General features: G+C 38.8%; 1 protein-coding gene across 4 annotated transcripts in view; it reads left to right on the top strand.

The window, feature by feature from the left end:
• The first annotated feature begins 752 nt into the window (after positions 1-752).
• Positions 753-12,257, top strand: part of PRRC1 (proline rich coiled-coil 1) — a 44,078-nt gene continuing 32,573 nt past the window's right edge. Inside the window, exons 1-4 of one of the 4 annotated variants that reach the window (XM_089909262.1) lie at positions 753-813; positions 5,650-5,785; positions 6,886-7,275; positions 9,542-9,702. In XM_089909262.1, the coding sequence (XP_089765388.1) occupies positions 5,671-5,785; positions 6,886-7,275; positions 9,542-9,702 (666 nt within the window). In that variant the 5' untranslated portion in view covers positions 753-813; positions 5,650-5,670. Of the gene's footprint in view, positions 814-1,073; positions 1,212-1,239; positions 5,786-6,885; positions 7,276-9,541; positions 9,703-12,257 lie in introns of those variants that run through there. The other 3 variants (XM_089909260.1, XM_022588703.2, XM_089909261.1) reach the window with 3 other exon arrangements.

The raw sequence follows: 12,257 nt of genomic DNA on the forward strand, positions 1-12,257 counted from the left end.
GCGAGTAACCTAGACAGCCATCTACACACATTCTCAGTGGGTGGGATAAGAGTCACTGCCAAAGGGAACAACCCACTGCAGCTGCAAATCATTTTGTCTGAAGTTAGGGCATAGTTAAATAGTATTAACATTTCAGTGAGGTATTGGAATTTTTAAATGCTTTCAGCTGTCAAGTCCGGGATATTATATTAATGCTAAATCTACAAATGAGTTCCTGAAGGAATTTGGGAACAATAAAAACAAGTTTTTAATGTGTTTACCTCTCAGTTTAAAAAGTGCTTTCGTATGTCTTATTTTAACTCTGTTACCTGCTTGATTAGAGATGGCAAACAATATTATTCCTATCTTACAGATGGAATATTGAGACTTAGGGAGAATAAGTGACCTATACAAGGTCCCATGACTGCTCAAGTGGCATTAGGGCACTCCTGGACCTAAACAGGACTTCTGATTGCAAATTCTTTATATTCCTCCATTGCACTCTATTCATTGATTTATTTAGTGTACATTATTGAGCACCGACTTTCAGGAACGGTTTTAAGTGCAGCACGTAAAGTTAAGAAAGTGGATAATCTTTGGTTTTCCATTTAAAAAAAAAGAATGTGTAATACATGAACTTTGGGGGGGAAATCAGTATGGTAGCTGCCACCGTGTTATCTCTCTTTCTTGATGCAACCGCTATTATTTGGAAATCTTTGAAAATACATAGGATAAGTCTCCCGTTTCCGGAGCAAGGTCCTTCCTGGAGGCGGGGACTGGACTGGACGACCCGGGCTGGTTCATCGTCATCCCCGCGGGCGGCCACGGCACAGAGTAAGTGAGCTACACCCGGTAACAAGGGTTCCATTCTCGCGTACGGAGGTTGCGGCGTGGAAAGTTGGGCAGCCCTGCTGGAGAATGCTCCTAGAGCTGGGCAGCACCCAGCCCTCCGGGCAGGATGATCTTTGGCCCCAAGTACTCCAGCAGGTTAAATTTGCGGCCACGGGTCGGGGATCCGGGCGAACGAGACGGGGCGGGGCGCGGGGCGGGGCGGCGCGCGGCCGACGTGGCAGCGCAGGGAAGTGCACCTACGGTGGCCATCTTGGAGGTGGGGGCGTGCGCGGTGAGCGGTTGCTTGCATCTTGCTCGTCTTGTCGTACTCGTAGTCCTACAGCTCAGCCTCCGTAGTCCTCGCTTTTCACTGCCACGCAGACACTCTCTCCGGCCCGCAGGTGAGCGTCAGCCTGGCAGTAACGCGGGTGTATGCGGGCGACCGGACGGGACGCGGGCTCCCAAACCGGCGCCCAGGGGCGCCGTGGTGCGAGGTGGGTGGGCCGGCAGGCGCCCCGAGAGCGAGGGTAGTTTGGGAGTTCCGCCGTCGTGCAGTCCGGGCGCGGGCCTTGGGTGCATGCAGGGTTCAGGGTGCGCTTCGAGAGGCAAGCCGTTCCCGCCGCGGCTTACACGGTGGGTGCGGCCCGGGGGTCTTATCCGGCACTTTGCTCCAGTTCCGGGACCGGCGCCGGCGCCCCGGGCTGTTTGGCTCCACCTTCCACCGCGCTGGCCGGAGGGGAGATAAGGAGGCAGGAGCCCATTGACCTTAGCTCGGCCCAGCCCGGCCTGGAGACGTGGCAGAGCTTGGGGGGAGGCCGGTACCGCCTGGGAGACTCCTAGGTCAACAAACGGGGACGGGCAATGGGATGTAGCTTCCTTTCCCGTGGGTTCCCCCATCGGTGCCTAGCGCCGCTCCAGAGGGCTTTTGCACTGTGCTGTCTCTTTGTTCGTTCCTGGGAACTGCTTCGGGCGAGTTTGCCGAATAGCCTGTACTGTAGATTGGCAGAATTTGTCCAATCCAAGAGAGTTTTTGTCATTCCAAGTAGTTATTTTAAGAGACAACATGTAGATTTCTGCGAACGTGACGCATTTTGGCATTCCAGTCTTTTCCCTGTACAGCTGCTATTTTGTCAGTGAACGTTTATGGAAGTTATTTTGGGATAAGACGTGGGAATGCAGAGACAAAACTCAGACCTTCCTGTAGCAGTGCTCACTAAAGGGTAGTATAGATTATCTTTTGAACCGGTAATCAACAATAATAATCGCTTTTAACAAGCTTTTACATTTATCAAACCTTTTCTTGTATCTTTATAAGTAGCCACCTACTTTTTTTAACAGAAGAACCAAGACACAAGCAAATTGGAAGATCAGCGTCGGTCCAGAGACTGAGGACTCAATTTTCCAAGCCATTTCCATCACTTTTTTTTCTATCACTTTTTCTTTAATGCTGATACATTAATATCCTTTTTGTGTCGAGAATGAGCACTAGAACCTTTACCAACTCTGACATTTTGCTGTTACTTTTATCACAAGAGCTTTTCTTTAGTAAAAGGTATTATGTTTATGCATCCAAAATTTACCCAATATTGTCATTAAGCCAATTCTCAAATAGTACGGCTTTTAAAGACAGAAAGAAATTGACCAATTATTCCATTTTATGGGTTGTATTCATTGTACAGGTTCTTTTGCAAATGCATTCATTAATATTTATGTTTAAATATGATTTCTACTAATTACTGTGAGAATTGGTAGTATCTGTAGGAGGAAGATGAATAACCAGTAGAAAAATGAGATGAAGAAAAGAGGTAGCTTTATCAGGGAGTGATAAAGCCCCCAGAAGGCCATTCTGTCCCTGATTATCTTCGTCTGTAGGGATTGAATGAAAGGATTTTGCTTCCCTGGATACCTGTTTTCTACTTACTGCCATAGATCTTTCCTCTGCATTCACAACAGAACTTTTTGAAAGTGTTGTACGTATTTGCTTCACCTCACACACCTCAGTCCAGTTGAAATTGGCTTCTGTCCCCACTCCTTCTATGGAAACGGCTCTCACTAAGTTTTATCTCCAGTTTGGCAAATCTGTTGACTTTTACATATATCATCCTATTTGTCTTTTCTGTAGCATTTGATACTGTTGCCCATTCCTAACTTGAAACACTCTTCTCTGGCTTTTGGACACCACAGCCTCCTGGTTTTCTTCCTATCTTTCTGGTCTTCCATTCTTCTCTGCAGGCTTTTTTTTTTTTCCTGGGCTCTTCCTCAAGGGTTCGTTGGGCCATCTTCTTTTTTCTCCTGATCTTCTCATATAATCTCTTTTCAGCACATGACTTTAGAGACTATCAGTAAACTGTTGAAGCCCACATTTATGTGGTTGCTGAGCTGCAGACCAAGTCACCGATACTTGGACGTTTCAAGGAGCTTGAACTTAGCATGTCTGGTATTAAATACTGCATAATCCCTCCTCTCCCAGGATGTCAGACATACACCTTGACCTCCTCCAGTGTTCCCTGTCTTACTGAATGGCACCACCATCTCTCCAGTTGTGCAAGTCATGCCTCTCCCCCTCCTGGACCCCATATCCAGTCAGTCACTGAGTGTTAACCACCTAAACATTTCTTGAGTCTATCCACTCTCTCCATCTCCACTATCATCACCTTAGTCTGGGGCCAGATAACTCTTTCTTGTGGGGGCATCCTGTGCATTGTAGGATTTTTAGCAGTATCCCCAGCCTTTACCTACTAGATACCAGTAATACCCCCTAGTTCTGACAACCAAATATGTCCCCAGACATTGCCAAATGACCCTTGCGGGGGAGAGGGGCAGAATCACCCTCCTCCACTCCCCATTTGAGAATCACTAACCTAGGATGTTATTTGAACTACTTCTATATCCTTCTTAATGGTCTCTCTGCATCTACTCTGACTGCCCTGTGGCACAAACTGCATACTGTGGTCAGAGGAATTTTTCCAAAACACAAATATGAATGGCCAAAAGCTGGAATCAGCCTAAATGTCCTTCAGCAAATAAATGGATAAGCAAACAGTGGTACAGCTATAAAATGGAATACTCTTCAGCAGTAAAGAACCAACCATTGATATATCCAACAATTTGGATGGATCTTAAGAGCATTCTGTGGAGTGAAGAAAGCCAATCTCAAAAAGTTGTGTGCTGTATGATTCTATTTACGTAACATTCATGAAATGAGAAAATGGTAGAGAACAGTTGGTTGCCAGAGCTTATCGTTGATGAGAGGGTGCGACCAAGGAGCAGCACGTGGGAGTTTCTTTGGGGTGATGGAACAGTTCTGTGTCCTGATTGTGGTGGTAGCTACACGAGTCAGTGCATATGATGAAACTTCATAGAACTACACACACACACACACACACACGTGAATGTAAAAACAGGTGAAATCCAAATAAGGTCTGTAGTTCAGCTACTCGCATTGTGCCATTGTTAATTTCCTGGGTTTTATCGCCGTAGTCTAGTTACGTAGGATGCCATCATTGGCAGAAACTGGGTTTAAGGTACTCATGAAGTCTGCTCTATTTTGGCATCTTCTTGTGAATCTGAAATTTCTTCAAAAAAGTGAAAAGACCCAATGTGTCATTCCCAGTTTGAATGCCCCACAGTGACTTTCTGTTCTTAAAAGACCCGACTCTTTAATTTGGCTTATACGTGTCAGCACAGTCTGAGTTCCTCTCCATGTCTCCGGTCCTCATTATTCCTTTCTGCTGCATGCGTTTTCTTGAATGTGTCAATGTCCCTCAACCTTCCAGGGCCTTTATACCTTCTCTATATTCACTTTTTCTGGCATGTGCCCTCTTTAGCTCCTTTCCCTTGCCTAATTAAATTCTGATCGTCCCTCAGATCTCAGCTTATATGTGACTTCCTTGGGGAACCCTTTTCTGTCCGCAAGTCAAAACCATATTCCCAGCGAGCAGAATTGTTCCTGCTCTCAGAGCACATCATTCAGGCTATAGTTCATTGTTATGTTGCTGTCATTGTTTGACTGTCTCCCAGACTGGACTTTAAGTATCCCGTTTGTTTTGCTTACACTGTATTTCCAGAGGCATCAGTACAGTGCTTGGCAAGTGGTTGACCGTTACTGAATATTTGTTAAATGAGTAAGAACTTCAAAAACTTATTTGGTAGGTTTAGAAGTTTTGATTTTATACTTGAGGCAGGCTTGAAAATTTGTAATTTTTAAGGAAGTTTTCCCACATTTTGTAACCCATTTTTGACTGTTAGGTCGAAATGCTATCTAGTGGCATTTTTGCTACAGTTAAATTTTCTAAAACCCAAGACATATCATTTAGCCATTATGGGGCACATTTTAGAATGTAAACTAAGAAAACCTGGGAATTGAGCACAGTAAAAAATTTTTTTTTACTGTTAACAGGAGTAGCCCTCGTACACTGCTTAATGAGGAGAGAGGAAGTGTTTCAAGAATACTTTAAATAACTTAATTTTATTTTAAAAGTAATAGTGACTGGAATCTAGATATAAATCTATCATGCATTCATGTGGCAGAAATTAAATTAGTAATTTACTATTTGAAATATATTGGGTAATTAATTACTTAGTTAACGTAAAATTATTTCTCAGTAATGGAGTAGGTGTATGAAAATGTCTCAGATTGTTTGCATGCTAAATATTCTCACAGACTATTTCCTTAGGAATTTTGACAAACCCTTCACCTGGAGATAAGTGGCATTATAAACAGTAAAGACAGACATCTGTCTGTTGATTATTTTAAAAAACTATTCTCTAACTATACAAGGTTTAAAAATATACTTTTTATTACTGTGTAATATTTATTACATTTTAATATTTTTACAGTTTTACCGTAATTGAAGAAAAATGATGGAAGAGAGTGGAATAGAGACAACACCACCTGGGACTCCTCCACCAAGTTCAGCAGGACTGGCTGTCGCTGCCACAGCGGCACAGCCGTCTTCCCCCCCAGCCCCTTTAGGTATGTGCAGTTGTCTACCATCAGTATGTTTTGAGGTTAGTCAAGATCCTGTTATCTTTTCTCAGAGTCATTTAAAAAAAGCATAGAGGCATACGTCAGAGATACTGTGAGTTCAGTTCCAGACCACTACAATAAAGTGAATATTGCAATAAAGTGAGTCACATGAATTTTTTTGTTTCCCAGTGCATATAAAAACTATGGTTACACTATACTGTAGTCTGTTAAGTGTGCAATATATTATGTCAAAAAAAAGAATGTACGTACCTTAAGTAAAAACTTTGCTAAAGTATTCCTTAAAAATGCTGATCATCATCTGAGCTTTTAGTGAGTTGTCATCTTTTTGCATTAGTAACATTAGAGATCACAGATCACTATAACAAATATAATAATAATGAAAAAGTTTGAAATGTGAGAGTTACCAGAATGTCACACAGAGACACGAAGAACAAATGCTGTTGGGAAAAATGGTGCTGATAGACTTGCTTGACACAAGGGTTGCCACAACCCTTCAATTTGTAAAGCGGAGCAAAATAAAATGAGGTGTGCCTGTATATTAAAAATTCTGTAATCTTTGCCAGGATGAAGGGAGATACCTTTTTTAATTTAAGCCCAAAGACAGAAAACATATATATTTTGCTTTATCCTAACTTTCATTTTTTATGTTCATACTGACTAGAAATCATCTTTGTTATGACAGAGATATCCTAAAAAGTATGTGTTAGCTTTGTCTAATGTTCTGTGACTTTGTGGTGATTAACCTTCTGACCAAAGTTTGAGCCTTAAATTGTGAGGTTTTATGCTCATATCAGCAGGGATGAAAAACGGCTTTATTTTATTAAAAGCACATCACAACAAACAAAAACACAAAGGTCTGCAATACCATAACTTAATTTTACATATCTGCTGCTTTTACTGATGGGAGTTGAAAGTCATTTGCACTCAGTCATAGTCGTATATTTCACATCACACATTTAAAAATAACTCTTGGGATAGGGTCTGTTAAATTTAAAAATTTTCCAAGAAGACAATAATGAGACACTTTGAAAACTAAGTGAAAAACATTTCACTGACGCATTTTTTTCCTGCCCTCCTTTTTCTAGCTGCGGCCAGCGCTCTCTCTTCTCCAAGCGTGTCCTCTGTGCAGCCCCCGCCGCCACACACGTTCTCCACCCCTCAGCAGTCCCTGCCTCCTGTGAGGCCTTCGCCACCCTTGCCCTTTGTGCCTCCTTCACCGGTTCCTTCTGGTCCTCCACTCATTACCTCTTTACCACCTCATGTTTCTCCACCAACTGCTGCTGCCTTCAGTAACCCTCCTTTATCCCACTTCCCACCTTCCACTTCTGCCCCAAACACTCTCTTACCTGCTCCCGCTTCGGGTCCTCCCACATCAGGATTCTCTGTCGGCTCAGCCTATGACATTACACGAGGACATGCAGGAAGAGCTCCCCAGACACCCCTGATGCCGTCTTTTTCTGCACCTCCGGTGACAGGTAATTCTCTCTCTCACTGATACTTTGAAACAAGTGGTTATGGTGAAGTTTTTTTTTTTTTAACAGCTTTATTAAGGTATAATTCACATACAATTGAACCCTTTCATGTGTACAGTTTAATAGTTGTTACTGTATTTATCGAGTTGTGCAGCCATCACCAAAATCAATTTTAGAACCTTTTAATCAGCCCCAAAGAAACCCCATACCTATTAGCTGTCACTCCCTACTTCCTCCCAATCCTCATGGCCCTCAGAACCACTAATCTACTTTCTGTTTCTATGAATTTGCTTATTTTGAACAGTTCATATAAATGGACTCATAATATGTGTCTTTTGTGACTTAGTGTAATATTTTCAAGATCCATCCATGTTGTAGCATGTGTCAGAACTTCCCTTTTAAGACTGAATAATATTCCATTGTATGGATATACCACGTGTTTATGCATTTCATCAGTTGATAAACTGTTGGGTTGTTTGCACTTTTTGCCTATTGTGAATACTGATTCTGTGAACCTTTGTGTGCAAGGTTTTATGTGAACATGTTTTCATTTCTCTTGGGTTTATACCTAGGTGCAGAATTGCTGACTTTTTTTTCCTGGAGGGTTTTTTTTTTTTTAATTGAAGTATAGTTGCTTTATAACATTGTGTTAGTTTCAGGTGTACAACATAGTTATTCAGTTATACATATATCTATATTCTTTTTCAGATTCTTTTCCATTATAGGTTATTACAAGATATTGAGTAGAGTTCCATGTGCTATACAGTAGGCCCTTGTTGTTTATCTGTTTTATATATAGTAGTGTGTATCTGTTAATCCCAAACTCCTAATTTACCCACCTCCTTCTCCTTTGATAACCATAAGGTTTTTTTGTATGTCTGTGAGTCTATTTCTGTTTTGTAAATAAGTTCATTTGCACCATTTTTTAGATTCCACATATAAGTGATACCATATGATACTTGTCTTTGTCTGACTTACATCACTTAGTATGATAATCTCTAGGTACATCCATGTTGCTGCAAATGGCAGTATTTCATTCTTTTTTATGGCTGAGTAATGTTCCATTGTATATGTATGTATGTGTGTGTGTATATATATATATATATCCATTCATTTGTTGATGGACATTCAGGTTGCTTCCATGTCTTGGCTGTTGTAAATAGTGCCGTGCTGTGAACACTGGGGTGCATGTCAGAATTGCTGACTTTTGAACAGCTACCAGACTATTTTCCAAAGCAGCTACACCATTTTACTTTCTCACCAGCAGTGTATGAGGGGTCCTGTTACTGTGCATGAGTGTTTCATTCCCTTTTCCTTGATCTCCAGAGCTTCCTGTTTTCATTTAAATTATTAAAATAAAGCTGATGTTACTTAATATATGATTTTTATATGATATAAAACTTAGTACATGATTAGTATGTGGAATGTCAGACAGAATTCGAAAATTTTGTCGTAACATTTTGTGCAGTTATAGAGAAACATCAAGGTGGAGTCTGAGAGTTTTTTTTAAAAGCTTTACTTAAAAAATTATTAGGACTGAATGGTCCAGGGAGTAGTTTTATTTAGCCAGGTAAAAGTTCAAAAACAAATAAGCATATGTGCCATAAGTTGGTGGAATTGGACTATTTTATTTTCTAGGTCAGTTACACCTACTTTTCCGACTTCCCAGGAATGGTTATTGGAAATCAATATCAAAACTTCATCCTGTCATATTCTGTCTATTGTTTCTCATTTTAGGAAAAGAAACAATTTTGTCGTGATTTTATAATCCAACTTGCCTTGTCTACCTTAACAAATAAAGATTTTTCGAGAGTACAAGTATGACACCCACATGTATGTGAATTTTTTTTTTTGAGTTAAAATAGGGTATGTGGATATGTTTACTAATTTTTACATGCTTTTTGTATGATGGGCTTGAGTGCTCATATCAGCTATTTTTATGCTTTAAAGAGATCCAAACTATAGCTGTCTGCATCCAAGTGCTCATAGGGCAAACATGAAGTACTTTTGGATGTATATTTTCTGTCCATTTTCAGGGCACTTGGTCTAAGCTTATGAAGAGGGAAAGAAATTTCTTCTTTGGAATTTTGTATATTTTATAAAGGTTTAGGTGATTCTTTTGAGCTCATATCTCAGTGTTGAAATGCCTGAGTATATAGTTACATTATTAAGCTGTTTTGAACTACTCATCTCATATGTTGTATCTTCTTTTTATAGGAAATAGTTTATGGAATAAATTACATATATTAACATTTTTGCCATTAACTAGGTATTTTGCCAACTCCCATTACTCAGCAAGCTGGTTTGACATCTCTGGCACAGGGAACTGGAACCACATCAGCCATAACTTTTCCAGAGCAGCAAGAAGATCCTAGAATTGGTAGAGGGCAGGATGAAGCATCTGCTGGAGGACTCTGGGGTTTCATTAAGGTAAGGGGTGTTTACTTTAAAAATCACGTTTAATTTTTTAATTATAAAACTAACAGATATTCGTTAGAGAGAATTTTGAAAATACAGAGGTGTAAGGAAAAATTAAAATACCTTTTATTCTTATTACACTTTTTCTATAGTTCCTCTGTCTTTTGGATGCGCGTATCTATGTAAATGTACCTCTTTTTTAGTGAAAAGCAAACTGGAGTAGTGACACATGGACACAATTTTGTTGTCTTTACCTAGCATGTATCATGAACATCTTCCCAGCTATAATTCTTCAGGCTACTTTGCCCAACATGTCATTGCATTTATTTCCCATGTTTTATTTCACTTACCTGTTATTGGCATTTTCTAATTGTAATTCTTATTAATTAAATTATGATGAGCACTCTTGTATGCCAATCTTTATGTGCATCTCTGTTTTATCAGAGTTAATTCTTGGTAAATGTCAGTGTGGACATTTTAAAAATTACTGATACATATTGCTCTCCAGGAAGGTTATACCAAGATACACTGTCATAACATCATTCATTTGCCAGCAGTGATTTTATTAAATACTGTAGTATTTTCTAATTTGATAGGCAAAAAAATAATACCTTGTTTAAATTTGCATTTCTTTGTTACTCAATTTGCACTTTTTTTAATGTGATATTTGGCCATTTGTATTTTTATTTTGTGAAGTCTATATTCATGTTCTTTGCTCAGTTTTGAATTGGGATGATTTTCTTTTTTAATGAATTGATAAGAACTCTTAATGTAAGAAGAATATTTTATTATATGCTATCATATGTTGCAGTAGCCTCCATTTTTATCTTACATTTCAACTTTATTATGCTTTATTGACACAAAGCCTTCTAAATTTTGGGGAGTCATGTCTATCAATTTTTTTTTCAATTTTTTTAAATGTTAAAAATGACATTACCTACTATATTATATGATAATTATTTTTTTATGATTCCTTCTAATTTTCTTGTGGTTTCATTTTTTTTACTTACCAAGTTGATATAGCTGATACTTACTTTACTATATTATATGAGGTAGAAGTCAAACTTAATTTTTTTCCAGCCACTTAATCGACTGTTCCAAAATCATATCCCAGTGATTTGATATGTTACCTTTACCTTAGTTACTAAATTGTGTGTTAACCTCAGTTTCTGCTCTCTGTATTTTATTTCACTGCTTTGCCTGTCCTTGCAACAGTACCACACTATTTTAATTATTGTAACTTTATTTATTACACTAATATTTATTGAAAGCCTACTCTGTGCTGAGGTGGGGATGAAGAGTATTCATAGATGAGTCAGATAGAAAAGTCAATTCTGAGTCTCTGCATTCATAAAGGCAGATCAGCATTTGGTTGTGTAAGTTTGCTGTTTTCTCTTCAAAATTTTTCTTTGCTGGTCTTTTCTATTTATTTTTCTTAATGAATTTTAGAATCGCTTTGTCAAGTTCCCCTCAACATTCTGAGGGTTTGGCTGCAATTTAATTACACATTAAACATATTTTTAAATTGGTAGCTGGTTAAACTGATTTACAGCGTTTGAGTTTTATGTATCAGAAAGATGGCATTTTTCTAAGCTTCTTTATATCACTTTGTGCTTTTTAAAGGTCTTCTTTATGTAGAGACTGTCACTTCTTTTCCTCGTTAAGAGCATGTGTCAGCATGTCAGTTACCAGTTGTAATACTCAGTTCAACCCTATAGATCCTGTAAATAACTCTTCTAATATTCAGCATAAGATGGGTGGACAGTCTTAAATATCAGTGTTATGAACTCATCTGTTTTTCTGAATCTCCTTAGTTTAATAGTAGGTTGGGACAGGTGGAATCATGGCCTGTTGGCCAGATGCCATCTCTAAGTCTCTTTGACTGTGGAAGAAGCATGGATGGAAGGAAATACTCAGATCTGGTTCCTTCTGTCTAATAGTGTGGTTTTAGGAATTCAGAGGACTAGGTCTGGCTTTATTAAACAGGGGAATTTGGGAACAAAACAAATAGGAAGTAGGAAAAAAGAAACTTTCATAGAACAGAGTATTCTATATTAAGGTAATAAGTAACTCTGGGAAATAAAGATAAGAAATGTTTTTACTGTTTTTATTTTTATATTAGGGAACAAAATATGAGTCTTCAGAGACATCCAATTACAGTCTTTATTTGGGACCTTGATGGACAAGTTTTGCCTAGTCTTTTATATAGATAAATAAATAAATAGTAATGAAATGAAATAAAAATATAGATATACATAGAAATGAAATAAACATATATATATACACACATACATATATATACAATAAACATACTTCCCAGGCCAGTGTTGCTCGAAGTGGGGTCAGTAGATTGCTGTCAATCTATGATGAGATGAGAAGAGAAATTGAGAGGAAGCATTTTGAAATTTCATAGCAATTTGACATTGCCATAACCTTAGTTTTCTTATATTTTACGAAAGTATAGGTCTGCAATGCATTGGAAACGTAAAAAAAATTTTTTTTTTCCTCACCATCCGGTAATCATGGTGTTCTTTGCTTAGAATGAGTATTTACCTGTGAATTTGTTC

This window comes from Delphinapterus leucas, chromosome 3 (assembly GCF_059928025.1).
Source record: "Delphinapterus leucas isolate spDelLeu-1000000601 "Yukka" chromosome 3, BTC_Dleu_Yukka2, whole genome shotgun sequence".
NCBI classification, from domain to species: Eukaryota; Metazoa; Chordata; class Mammalia; order Artiodactyla; family Monodontidae; genus Delphinapterus; species Delphinapterus leucas.